The sequence below is a fragment of the Pinus tabuliformis genome, chromosome J, assembly GCF_031772625.1.
Source record: "Pinus tabuliformis cultivar Carrire ecotype Pingquan chromosome J, CPIR1, whole genome shotgun sequence".
Taxonomy (NCBI): domain Eukaryota; kingdom Viridiplantae; phylum Streptophyta; class Pinopsida; order Pinales; family Pinaceae; genus Pinus; species Pinus tabuliformis.
This window is the reverse complement of record NC_142295.1, coordinates 1,128,942,721-1,128,957,114: the sequence shown is the minus strand read 5'-3', so window position 1 is coordinate 1,128,957,114 and position 14,394 is coordinate 1,128,942,721. Positions and strand designations below refer to the sequence as shown.

The 14,394-nt window shown below is 37.9% G+C and overlaps 1 protein-coding gene across 1 annotated transcript in view; it reads left to right on the top strand.

The window, feature by feature from the left end:
* The first annotated feature begins 2,386 nt into the window (after positions 1-2,386).
* Positions 2,387-14,394, top strand: part of LOC149231046 (DExH-box ATP-dependent RNA helicase DExH3-like) — a 223,537-nt gene continuing 211,529 nt past the window's right edge. Inside the window, exon 1 of the mRNA XM_089379101.1 lies at positions 2,387-3,148. Coding sequence (XP_089235227.1) covers positions 2,762-3,148 — 387 coding nt within the window. The 5' untranslated portion in view covers positions 2,387-2,761. The remainder of the gene's footprint in view (positions 3,149-14,394) is intronic.

The following is a 14,394-nucleotide window of genomic DNA, read 5'->3' as shown; positions in this document are numbered from 1 at the left end:
CCATTATATAGTTTATAGTGTGGAGTCACATTCCCAACTTTAGTAGAACCAAACGTAGGAAAGAATAATGCACCCAATCATATGTTTTAGATAAGTCTAGTTTGAGGGCTAAGATTGCACTATTTAAGATTTTTACAAAGTGAATTGCTCCCTACACGAGAGAGACTGCATCATTAACCTACTTTTTGCGAAGAAAACCAAATTGCTCTTCGAAAATTATGTCATCAAGGATCAGATTTACTCGTCGAGCTATGATCTTAGAGATTATCTTATAGATCACATTAAAACAAGAGATTAGCTTGAAATGATCAAAAGTAACCTCGTCTTATTTTTTGGGTATGAATGTGAGAAAGGTAGAATTGAATGACCCCAATACCTTTCCAGACTGTTATGATTCTAACACCACATTTAGGAGATCATCCTTGAGGAAATCATAAAAATCCACATAAAATATATAGGAAGGCCATCAAATCCTAGATTTTTGCTCGTTTGCATGGAAAAAATGGTGTCCTTGACCTATTTCCTAAGACTTCCTCTTCTAAATCCCGATTCATTTCCTTTGTAAACACTGGAGGAAATTTAGAAAATACCTCCAAAATTTCTCGAGTAGGGCACCCAACTGGATCTTTGAATAAAGGTTTAAAGTGCCTAATGCCTTCAAAATGCTTGTACTTAAAAGAGTACACTAATGATCCATTAACTTTCTTTATTTCCCATTTAAAGTTTAGTTTTTTCTTAAAAGAGGTAAACTAGTGGAATAATTTTGTGTTGTTCTCTCCCCCCCTTTATCCTATTTCATAAATGCCACAAACAACCTAGTTACAATATGTCTATGGAGACTTGAACCCATGTAACTCGGGAAACAAATTGTTCACCAAACCACTTGAGCTAAGATCCTTTGACCAAATTGCTCTACTTTTTAGCTTTCATTCAATTTCAATTCTTTTCGACAAAAACTACTTTGTCATGAGAGTAAACAAATTAGAATCCAAAAAAACACCACTCACATTTGATTCATTTTTTTTTTTTTATACCTTATTCCACTTCTTCTCTTTACAAGTGAGAAACTTTTTTGACAACTCTTATTTTTTTTACAAGTGAGAGACCCTTTTTTACAACTACTTTCAACATAATAATGTTCTCTACAAATTAACATTACATTGTTAACAAGTGCGGTAGGATAGCTTAATCTATGCGATTTAAGTTGAAATTATGCTTTCATAAAAATTACAAATTTATATATGAAATGGAGAAATTAATTGCCAACTAAATTATGCTTTCATAAAAATTACAAATTTATATATGAAATAGAGAAATTAATTGCCAACTGAGGGGCAACACTTGCATAAATTTTGGTTAGTAGTAACCACTATTAAATGTGCACATTTACTCCTACTTATTAAAATAGGAAATAACACATAAATAATGGTGTTCTAGCCTAGTATGGAAGAGATGTTGTAAGATTATGTTATGTAAACATTTTTACTCATCAAATTACATAACAATAAAAAGAAAACACAATTAAAAAAAATAAATTTGATAATTATAATTATTAATTAAAACATTTTGAGTGGATCAAATTACATAAAAATAAAATAATAATAATAATTATCATTAATTAAACCAACCTAAATCCATCTTAACTCAACGGATCAAATGTCTTGAGGTGCAAACCTCTCTTAGGATAAAAAAGATTTGATCCCTCTAGACGCTTGGTAGATCCTCAGTTAAGATGGATCTATTGTAAATATAGTAAATATGTTACTTCCCTCAGAAAAAGTTAGCTTCAAAGATTTTAGTTTTGGTTGATTTTCCTATCAAGCTTAACAATGAAAAATCAATCCACAAATATGTAAAATTTATGGCATAAATATTGCAAGTGCATCTAAAAATTGTGGCAATTTTTTTTGAAGTTATACAGATGGCATAAAAGTCACAATAAAACCTTCAAATTTATGGTCCAATCAAATGTTTGAAAAATAATTTTACAATAATATTGAGAAATAAATATTTGTTTTTCAAACTTAAATATTATAAATTATATTGATCAATACTAAATTAATAATAAGCAACTTAAAATAAAAATCATTAATTATTATAATCATAACTTTATTTATAATCCTTTACGTGAACTATCTCATGCATAAGTTTCATAAATCTAAATTATTGTTTTAGCTATAATTAAAAAGAGAAAAACTAAAAAAGAAATTATTTTAACGTTACTCCATAAAACATAAGACATTGCGTTTTCATCTACTTAATATATTTGACTTTTTTTCTATAAAGCTTCACAATAAATGTTCCGGAATTCTCTACAAACCTTTATTTACGATACTTTCCTTAAACTACCCATAAAAATCCCACATTATCTTTTGACATCCAATTTCGTAAGTAACGAAGCCGGGAACCCATCTGAATAAACTGATGCTAACATAAATCTATGGAAGGAGAAATTTATTCCAATATGTTGAGTAACTGGTGTCATTGACATACACAAATAGCGAATAGTTGAAAAAAAAACATGGTAGCCACACGCTGAAAACAACACTTAACGAAACCATAGAGAAGGGTTTTAGGATAAACCCCTCGTCCGTCTACTTACTGAGCATACTTTTAATGTGCCAAAACCCTTCAGTTTGTCCAGGCCGAGCATCAGCACTTACCATATCAGGCCATGGACCGAAAGCTCATACGCTTAGAACCCAAAACTCAAAAATTCTAATCCAGTCTCTGCAATTACAGGTGTATATACCAGTTTAGGATGCCATATTCGGCCATAATTCAGAGGCTTCTCAGGACCCGGCCTCAACGGGAAATGCTACTGAGTTCAGGCTTTGAGTATTCATGGCTGTCTCGTGATACAAGAGGATTGGATTCAGGGTTACTATGGTTCAGCCATTCAGCTGTAAGGTCCAGGTTTCACAGCTCAGGGTTTGTTCGTGGACGGCAATATGTTACACTTGGTCGCCGCTTTCTGGACGTCTCTTGTTCGGCCTGGAAAGAGTCGGTGAATAATGAAAATAGGGCGAAGGTTGCCATTCGTCAGGACTTCTTTCCATTTTCTCAGCCGACCCGAGGGTATGGAAGATATGCGTTGGAACAGTTTTCGGATGATGAGCGCGAGGCACTGGAGGTCGATGACCCAAAGGTGAGTGTCAGGAAACCTTTGACTTTTTATTATTTCCAGAAAGAAGCGAACTGGGTAGAAAAGATAAGAGAGCATATATATTGAACGGCATTTTACCGAAAATTGCATAGAATGTGAAATGGAGTTTGGAAATTGAACCTGAGTTTTGGATTATTAACTGACTATATAGGTAAAATTTACAGCAAAATTGGGGCTACAAGGTGGATCTTTGATATTAACTTAAACCTGAAAGAGTGCTAAACCACAACTTAGACGTAGTGTGCGAAAAGCAACTGGTATATGATGCAAAACTACCAATTTCGAACAAGGCTCACAGCTTAATAAGTGAATCGGGATAATTCGGCAAACCCCAAAATGGCGTTGAAGTCCGTGGTCAGTATGCCATTTCAAAGGCTAAAGTTACCCCGGTTTTATCCATACAAAATCTTTTGCCCAAGCAGAAAAGTTACCAAACTCGACTTGGAGAATGACTTACCAAAGACAGACCGAGAGTTGACTTGGGCACGTGAAAGACTTGGGGTTTGATTTGGAAAATTATAAAGGTGCTTTAAATTTAGAATGGAAATACGTATTTTCAATAATATGTAAGTTCACATTCTACATATAACGCAAATTTCCAATAAAATCTTGTTACAAAGTGCATAGATCATATTATACACTATAAAACCCCATGGATTGTAAACATCTGATTTGTCTGCTGAGTTTCTGCCTAAGTTGGGTCAGAAACATAAGCAAAACGAGTGTTTTTCTTTTTCCTTTTTAATAGATGGATCATAGAGGGCTAAGTTCAATCTGCAAAACTCGCAAGTTAAACTTGCCAGAGCGGGCATGCCATATCAATCTAACTTACACTTGGTTTATGAGGCCAAGACATATTTAACTTGCAAGTACTCGTGGCTGAGTTTCAGATCAGCTGGCTTGGCTCAATCTTGTTGGAGATCAGAGTGAAACGCAGGGTTTGACTTGGACTCAGAAGAGTCTGGTAACACTGCTCAGTGGCATATGACACTGAAGCAATAATTCACAAGAGTATTACTGATTACATGCTATAAAATCTTTCATTGGACAGAAGCCTTACCTGCTCTTTGGCACCAAATAAGCATTGTGCATAATGTGCAATAGATTGTGAGCAATCTGAATCGATAACAAATAAATTGATAAAGTCATACTATATATATTTTGTTGAAATTATGCTTTTACTAGATGGAGAAGTTCAAAGACAACAGAACGGGCAGACCAACAGTCTGAGTGTGCGTACAATGCTACTGGAGTTTAGTATGCCACTGTTTTATCTTGTAAATATATTTTTGTCTTTTATGTCAGGCAGCACGAGGGAAGTCAAAGAAAGAAATCTAAGGAAGTGATGTGACGAATGAAAACTTAGGACGCATATAAAACTTGAAACTCCCCTTTTTAAAACTTTAGAACTATATTTGCGCAAATTGAAAGTGGAGTTCCAGCTCCGACATCAGATAAAAAGATAGTTTGTAATATGTATCTTTGCAGGCCTTAAGGAGCATTGCTAGGAGTATGTGTACAATGCTACTGGAGTTTAGCGTGTCATTGTTCTATCTTCTAAATATTTTTATGTCTTTTATGTCAGGCAGCATGAGGGAAGTCAAAGAAAGAAATATAAGGAAGTGATGTGACGAATGAAAACTCAGGAGGCATATCAAACTTGAAACTCTCCTTTTTAAATTTTAGAACTATATTTGTTCAAATTGAAAGTGGAGTTCCAGCTACGAAATTAGATAAAAAAATAGTTTGTATCTTTGTAGGCCTTAAGGAGTGTTGGTAGGAGTATTAATGAGGGTTACAATAAACATTAACGACATTAAATACGTTGATGCAACTTGCAAGTGGTAGCTTTGGAAGGTCTTCTACATAGGCTTGGTGTCTTAGCATGTGGAAGACATTATTTGCCTCTTGTAGGTGCTGTCTTGATGGGTTAAGTGATTTATATCTTCTTTCCTAAGTCTAAATTAAGAAAAGTACAATAATTAAAGTCAATTAGTTAGTGTGGACTATTAAGTCATTTTTTAAGGATAAATAATTTAATTATTTAAGTGACTTAGAAATAATCTCAACCATTGATCTCCAAGATGATTCTATAAGGGAGATTAGGGTTAGGGATTTGGGCTTAATGAAGATTATAAAGGAGGCTTAGCGAAGAGGTGAAGACACACAGAACTCAAGTGAGCAAGTCATCATGAAGAGAGAGTGATTTTCTCTAAGTGTGAGTGGCTCAGTGGACCAGGAGTGCAGAGAAGGAGAAGTGCGAGTGGATTGAGGGCGAATCCAGGAGGCCGAGTGGAGGAGATTGCAGGGCCGAGTTGCTGAAAGGAGATCGAATTGATCCGGATGAAGCCGAATTGCTGGTTAGTTCAGTTTTATCCAGAGGAAGTCAAATTGCTGGAGGGCTGAGTGTTTCCTTGTGCACAGCAGTGGCATGCAAGGAGGGCGTATGTTGATTTTGCTGGCTGATTATTCGGGTCGATTTCTTTCAGAGGCTGATTTCCTTGAGGTTGAATTCTTTGGACCAAGAATATTGTATTTTTCCTTATATCTATGTGGGTCGAAAAACCCAGATTTTTCAGATCAATAGATGACAGAGAATTGTCGTGGGTGAATGATTTTTGCAATGTGTGCTTGATCTCTCTTAGTTAATTTCTGCTGCATATATTTATTTCTAGAAGTTAAAAATACCAGTAATTTTATTTTTCGGTGATTCAGTATTTATTTGGGAAAATAAATAAATTTCCGGGGATAAAATAAAATGCCGTGAGAAAATAAATCTGGCTGGTATTCGAAATTTAACAAAACACATTATGATGTACGCAGTGGTTCTTTCATTAATAAATAACACATTCTACATATATCTGTTTCTTCTCATGTTACAGTCGGATGGCTCTAAAATTATCAACAATGGTATTAGAGCAGAATGGCTTATTTGCATGTGATGAAAGTTTCCTGGGCAACCAAGTTTCAATGATTTGAGAAAATATTCTGAGAGGAAATGGAATGTAAGATTATTTTTGTAAAGAGAAATCGTAGTGATTATTTAATTTCAAAAGAGAACCCGTATCTCAACCTTTTTGGAAGAGAAAAGGAGAAAATTACATGCCATGAAGCAATGCATCGGTGGCTTGGCAATGCAATGTGACAAAGTTGGATTGAATGGACAACTGGGCAATGCAATGTGACAAAGTTGGATTGAATGGACAACTTGGCAATGCAATGTGACATAGGTGGATTGAATGGACAACAACCCGACATACACATACACATAGCACAGAGACAAGAAAACCTAGTTAGACCATGGGAGTAGTCAAAACTTGTATCATCTTGTATATGGAACCTTAATTCAAAGTTCCAACAGTATATGACTTGTTAATCAACACAAGTTCACACAGATAGAAAATTGAACATGTACATTAGGAATAATATTTGACATGCTTGAAGTTGAAAACAAATGCATTGATGACAGTGCTTGAAGCTTAATTATGTGGCATATATAATTTGGACAAAAATTGCTATCTTTCACAAGGAATGACATATGGTTGGAATACTTGGCAGAATCTATACCTTTTCATGGTAAGTATGAGTAGACAATTTATGTGTATTTAGTTTATATGCCATTCTACACATAGATGTCGAACCAATTGCCTGTAGAAATTTCCAAAATTCAGGCTTTAATGCAACTTCAGAAATTTCACCTCTTTGATAGAGGTGTCTCAGATCTAGCCCCTATGAATTTACAGCCTTAGGGCTGATCTGAAATATAATAAAACAGCAGAAACATTGGAGAATATTTCACTTCTTAAAAACCTCAATCCACTAGGCAATTTAAGAGAAAAGATACCAAACTTATGCCACGAGTCTCAGTCTTCCAGGGCAATCTTATCATACATAAACCAGATCTGAAATTACTTTATTGACAGCTATAATTTCAGCAGAAAATGTTAATTTTCTTGAAACTCTGCGCACTACTTAGATGAATTACTGAAAACAAGGGAAATGAAAACTAAAACCAAATTTACTTTCACCAAGATACAGAGTTTCTTAACAATCAATATGCAGTGGAAAATAATTGAGATAAAAACACATGCACACAAAATTGACAAGCTTGTTTACCCAGGAAACCGAAAAGGGAAAACCTGCTTTCTTTGTTTTGGTATTTTATTAAATTGTTCTTTGAGCAAATGGATCTATTACAATTCACGCTGCTACTGCAGCTAGCAATTTGTCACTTAGAAAGTGCCAGGCTTCTCCTCTCTATTCTCAACTCTACAATTGTTCTCGGCCCTGCTTTTGGCTCTGCTGTGCACAATTGATCTCTGCTGAAGATAGTCTCGACCTGCTCTACGAATCCTGATTGTTTGCTCGTAAATCCTCGCGCACTCTGGCTCCTAAATCCTTGTGCACTTGGTTCCTAAATCCTTGTGCACTTAGGCTCCTAAATCTATGCACACTATTATTCCTCAACTGATGCGCATTCCACACAAAGAATGATCTATGATCTTGTGCCTTTGTCCTTCTCTTTATAGATAGAAATCAATGCATGCAAGGAGGCATAGTCGAATATCAGTTCACACTAGTGTCACGACTCACGAGTTTCCTTTGCTAGTTAATTGGAGCAAATTCCAATTACACTTGGACTAGCTCTCAATTAACTAGCTCGAGTTCCTCCTTGATTTACTCTATTTGTGACTGCGAGTTAACTGAGAACTCAACTCGTTCTCTCTCCAATCGACACTGAGTCTTAGCTTGTTTTAACTACACTTGTTATTGCCGCCTCATCTTGTAGTCTAATTGAAGAAGGCTCCAACTAACTGAAGTTCCAACTCTACGCTTGCAAACTTGATGACCATTCCAGTAAACTGGAAATCAACTCATCGTAATTGAAGTCTATCTCATGAACTCACATTTATGCTAGAAAAAGACTAATTTGAGGGGTTCACTGGCTAAGGCACAAGCCAAAATACCTTCCATTGCTACATTTTCAACATTCCCTCTTAGCGAGGTAGGGATTCTGTATAACTCCCAACTTATCTCTGAAGTAGACGAAACTGCCTCTTGCTAATTCCTTGGTCAAGATACTTGCTATCTGCTCCTCTGTTGGAATGTACAATAGCTTCACCATCCCTTTCTGCACATAGTCCCTGAGATGATGATACTTGATCTCGATATGCTTGGAGTGATCATGAAACACTGGATTCTTAGAGAGATTAATGCGACTCTGATTGTCATAGTGGATCAAAGTGGGCTCCATCCTCTACTTGAAAAGTCCCACAAGCAACTTTCTCATCCAGATAGCTTCACACACTACCAAACTAGTAGCCATGTGTTCGGCCTCTGTTGAACTGAGTGCAACTAATCTCTACTTCTTGTTGAACCAAGAAACCACTGTTGATCCAATGCTGAAGGTGCAACTTGAAGTGCTCTTCCGATCTGTAGAGATCCCTGCCCAATCTGCATCCGTGAAGCCCTCAAGCCTCACTCCATCAACTTGTTTGTACCATAATCCATAATTTATTGTGCCTTTGAGATATCTCAAAACATGCTTCGCAACCACCCAATGAACTCTAGTAGGATCCATCATGAACTAGCTCAATTAGTTCACTGCAAAACATATGTAAGGCTGTGTGTTGACTAAGTACATCAACGACCCAAAGAACTGCCTGTACAATGCAACATCTACTTGCTCTGCACTGCTAGCATTCATCTTCCTCCTGTTTGTGGCTAGAGGCGTGGCTTTGGGCCTGTAATCTTGCATATGAAACCTCCTGAGGATCTCTGTAGTGTACTTACCCTGCCCCAAGAAGATTTTCCCATCACCTTGGCATACCTCCAACCTAAGGAAATAGTGCATAAGCGCCTTGTCCATCATCTCAAACTCTCTTGCAAGATCTGCCTTGCAATCTTGAATCAAGTTGCCTGCCTCAGTCAAGATAAGATCGTCAACAAAGAGCACTAGAATGAGCAAAAGCCCTCCAATTGTGATGTAGTATAGGTTGGCATCCACCTCACTCTTAGTAAAGCCCAATGCGTGAAGGTAACTATCAATGCAAGTGTAGCATGCTCTCGATGCTTGTTTGAGCCCATAAAGAGGTCTTTTCAACAAACAAACATGAGTGTCTTTGTCAAAGGTCTCAAACCCCTCTGGCTGATCCATATAAATATCTTCCTCAACCACCCCGTTGAGCAATGTTGTCTTCATGTCCATTTGGTGGATCTTCCATCCCAACAGAGCTGCAAGTGCTAGAATCGCCCTGATGGATGAATAATGAGCCACTGTGGTAAACATCTCATCATAGTTGATATCCTCAACTTGCGAGAAGCCCTTGGCCACAAACCCGACCTTGTACGTCCCCAAACTCCCATCTGCTCCATGCTTCACCTTGTACACCTAGCGTGAGCCTACCACTGATTTTCCCTCTTGGCATGGCACAATCTCCCAAACATTCTTCTCCATGATGGAAGAATATTCCTTCACCATGGCATCCCACCAAACCTATCGAGAGGCTGCCTCCTCATAACAAGAAAGCTTTGTGTCCAATAACTCAACCATTAATGCCATATATCCGGTGTACCTTTGTGGCTGCTTGCACTGCCTTAACATAGAGCTAGGAGTCTCATCTCGCTCCTGGGCCTCCTGAATCAACCTCTCGGCCCACTTGGCTCTCTTCCTCCCTGTGTTGGGAGTCATTGACTGAGTGGTCACGTCCACTCGTTCTAGTCTCTCCTCCTCATCTTGCAATGAATCCTTGTCAGCTTGTTGTACGGACTGCTTGCCACCTGATCGAGACTCAAATTGTGATATTGGTTGAGGCTCCTGCTTGGGAGTGAGTATCTCCTCCTCAGGGACTCCTACCTGTTCTTTCTCCAAGGATACCCTCAGAGTTCTGTCCTCCTCAAACCTCACATCCCACTTGATAACTGTCTTCTTGAGTGATGGTATGTACACCCTGTACATTTGAGATGTTTCACTGTAACCCACGAAAATTCCCTTTTCAGCGGTGGGCTCCAACTTCTTCCCACTCTCTTTGGACACGTGGCAATAAACTTTGGTTCCAAAGATGTGAAAGTGAGAAACATTGGGCTTCTTTCCTATGAAAGCCTCCTCCGGTGTAACTCATCCAAGCACTCCGTGTTGAAGAATCTAGGGCACCTGAGATATAATGAGATTCTTTTAGCAATGATAACAATTTGTTAAGTACTTTTACTTTTCTTGCTAACACTATCTTCTTCTTATTATAATTAGTGTATGTTCTCTTACTTCATCAAACAGTTACCAAAATACAAGAGACAAGAACACAAGATGTTGGCTCCTCAGCCAGGGCAAAACCTCTCTCTCTTAGAGAGGAAAACCCTTCTTGAAATTTCTCTTATTGAAACTTCTATTGATAAATGCCAAACCCTAGACCCTTGACAAGAAGATCCTCCAAGCACAAGTCAAGCCTTTGTCCTTCTTCTTCCGGCACTTCGTCCTCCTTCTTTTGGCACTTTGTTCTTCTTCCGACCACTGATAGCAGTGCTAGTTATGCTTGCACTAGAAGAAATATTTTTCTTTGTTCCTTGGTAGACTCCTTCCCTTATGAGGGGTACCTTATCCCTCTTACAATCGAGCTCTTCCTTGAGATATACTTGCAGGTCTGATGTAACAACAGTGTGGCCCTATTTCTTCGCACGTGTGAGGGGATTCCTTCAAGAAACTGATGATAAATTGCTCTCCTTCCTTCGCTTGTGTGGTCTTCTTCTTCGCTTGAGTGAGAGGCCTAATAGGCACTCCTTTCTTAGCCCAACCAGCAAACTTTTACGACTGTAATAGGAGGGCTGTTATGACAGCAGAGAGAGCCTCCTTTTCTTCGCATGTGTGATTGTAATAGGCCCTAAGACAACCCTATTAACTTCGGTTTTCTTCCTTCCTTCTTCGCTGCACTAGAGGCTCCTTCTTTGTCCTTTTTCGTACCCTATACTTGTCCTTTTCCTTCGCTGATTTCAGAGGTGAATTGTGTTACTTTGGAGGGGTGGAATGACCCTTATATATAGAGGTCTACTCCTTATTTAGGCCGACTTGACTTCTATGCTTCAAATTGCTTCCTTTTGTGATGTCGTTGCATGGAGGAGGCTTGTGACTTGGCTTGGAGGTATTTCTTGGACTCTCATACATAAATATACATGGTGTAACATGCCCTTAAGGGTCTTCAACATTTCTTTTGACTCTTTGACTTCCCTATAGCACTTTGACATGTGCTAGACCTATGTAATGAGCAAGAAACTCATTGATATAAATAACAAAAATAATATTTCTTTTCTTTTATAAATACAAAGATCAAAATTACATTTATGAAGACCGAACCTAGTTACACTTTCTTCAACACTCCCTCTTAACTAGGAAGGTATTCATAAATCATTACAAGGTGTTTGGCTATTTTCAATCTGAAGAATTCACATAAGAGAAATCAGAAAGGCAGTCCATCTGTTATGGCATCGTAATAACCAACATTGTTTCCACTACAAGGCCTAGATTGATAGATCTATCTCTCACTAGATCAGAGCACAATGTTGGTGAGACCAGTGATTATAAACACCTTCATCATGGTCTCTCAAGGCACATACCCACCCGGGCGTTCACTGAGTATGACCTTCTAGGACTATTCTCATCTTGGGTTCCAAGCCCTCAAAGAATATCGATCCTCTTGCCTACTCTTGCCTTGGATGCCCTACACATCCTCAAAGAGCATCAGATGCTAGATGATTACCCAATCCTCCATTATTTCTTCCAAAGTGAAGACAATAATGTTGTGTCTATCTCTCCCTCTCAATTGGGGAAGATATGCCCATTCCTTGAAGGAATGTACCCAAGCTCCCTCTAACCAGGAACTTGCCCAAGCTCCCTTTAATCAGGGACTTGTCAGAGCTCTCTTTTAGCTAGCGACTTTTCTACACATCAACAACTTCTTCTTCGTGGGTCTTTCAACTGCTTGATCAACTTCTCTCCTTGATGTCATGAAATTTAGTTGAGCTTCTTCTTTGTAGGGCATCAACCATCGATCACTTTCCTTCTTGGTTCGTCATGTCATTCCTTTATGGAAAGTGGCCTTCTTGATACATGTCTGGATCTTCCCTCATTTAGCTACATCTTTTTCATCATGCTTTTGTCCGGAATATTCATCATATGAATGCTTAGTTGTACTTGCATTTTCAATACTTTGTTCTAGTAGCCTTGCATGATTTCATCCCAATATTACCCAAAAATTAAATGAAATAGTACTTTGCTAGATGGCTTTGCATCATGACTTCTTGTCGACTTGAATCAGTATCCTGTATCTTCATATCTCCAAGGCCTTTCTAAGTGTCAAGGGTCCTTTGATCTTTTTCTTCCTTTGTTAGAGTTCTCGAGCCTTCTTTCGGGAGATGTCTTCAATGAATTTGTCAGATGATGATTCCTAGTGACCATGGTGTTCTTTCATCTTTGATTTCTTTTCTCATATGCTTCTTCATAGGTTGTTTAGTCAACCACCTCATACTTCTTATGAGGGCATTTCTCATGTTGACCTTTATTGGTGTGTAAATCATGCCTTCGAGCATGTTATTAATGAAAAAGATCTTCCCTATTCTTGACCATGTTTTTAGAGCCATCCCTCATGCTCATTAATACATATGATGACATGACTTTAAACTAAAAACATAGATGCATACATACCTCATCTTGACTATTTCCTTGATCATCGTTGCTTCCTTTGATAGCTTTTTGAGATTGCCTCTTTGTTTTGCTTCATTTTTTCTTCCCTGCATATCATCCTTTCTTGAATCCCATGAGTGGAATTCCTATTGAGAGTAATGTGAGCTTCTTCTCTTTTCCTCTTATTGTTGTCCTTCTTAAACTTGGGACAATCCCTTTTGTAGTGTCCATATTCTTGTTAGCCAAAGCATTGGACTTTGGACATATCTCTTTTACCTGTCCTTCGTGGACCAAACTTGCCAAACTTTCCTTTTCTCTTGGCCATAGCAGCAAATGCTTGCTCCTTTGCTCCCACATCATCTTTGGCTTTGAGTCTAGTCTCCTCAATTTTTCATAGAACCAAAGTTCATTTAGTGGGGTAGCTTCCTTCTTGGCATATATACTTGATTTTAAGTTGCCCCAATCCTTAGGTAGAGCATTGAGTGCTACAGTTGTCATTTCTCTTTCAGACATGATTTCTCCTAGCTCTTGTAGTTGATCTCTTATCTCAGAGATTTTCATGAAGTAGAGAGCTATTCCTTCCTTGGATATCTTCATCTTGTATAATTCATTGCGTAATGATATCACTTCTCCAGTTGTGTTAACTAAGAATAACTCTATCAATTTATCATAGATTTCTTTCGATGTTTCAAGTATGGAAACATAAGGAATGAGAGAGTCTTTGATGGATTCTATTAGAATCCTTTGAGCCCTGGTTTCATCCTATTTTGCTAGGGCTTGAGTTTGTTCCTTAGAAGGGACAATGATACTCTCTTTGATGTGTTCTAGAAGTTCATTCTCCTTGAGAAGTAAATCAGTCCTCTTTGTCCATGCAAGGAAATTAGCAGTCCCAACCAATTTGTTGCTTTCTTTGCAAAAAGACATTGTGATATGTTCAGAAGAGGACATACAAGTACTTACTTGATAGTGTTGATGATTGAAGAAGTATTGCTTCTCGAAGATTTGATGATTTGCCTTCTTGGATCTTGGTGATGTAGAAATTTCTCATTTCCCACCCCGGTTTTCAGTTTCTCCTTATTTCTCCCATATAGTTAAATGCCCTTTCCCATAACCATACATTTAACAAGCTGAAAAAAATAAATATTGCTGAAAACACAAATTATGGAAATTTTACAGAATGCTGGAAATTGCAGAAATAAAAATCAGCAGTAACAAACAGCCATTAAAACACATTTAAACACAGATATTTTTGGTCAACTTGACTCTGGAAAAACCCCCTACAACTCTTGGGGAAAACTAGTTTGAGAGCTCTTCTTTATTTTTGGAAAATGCCTTTTTACAGTAGGAGAAATGTTCAGCAAAAAAAAATCAGCAAACAGACTTTTACAACTTATCTCAGCCTCGCTGAACTCAGCGTTGCTGATACACCACTGCTGATACTCCGCAGCTGTTGCTGTTACACCGCGGCTATTGCTGTTACACCGCTGCTGTTGCTGTTACACCGCGGCTGTTGCTGTTACACCGCTGCTGTTACACCGCTTTCAGCTGCTGAAACTCC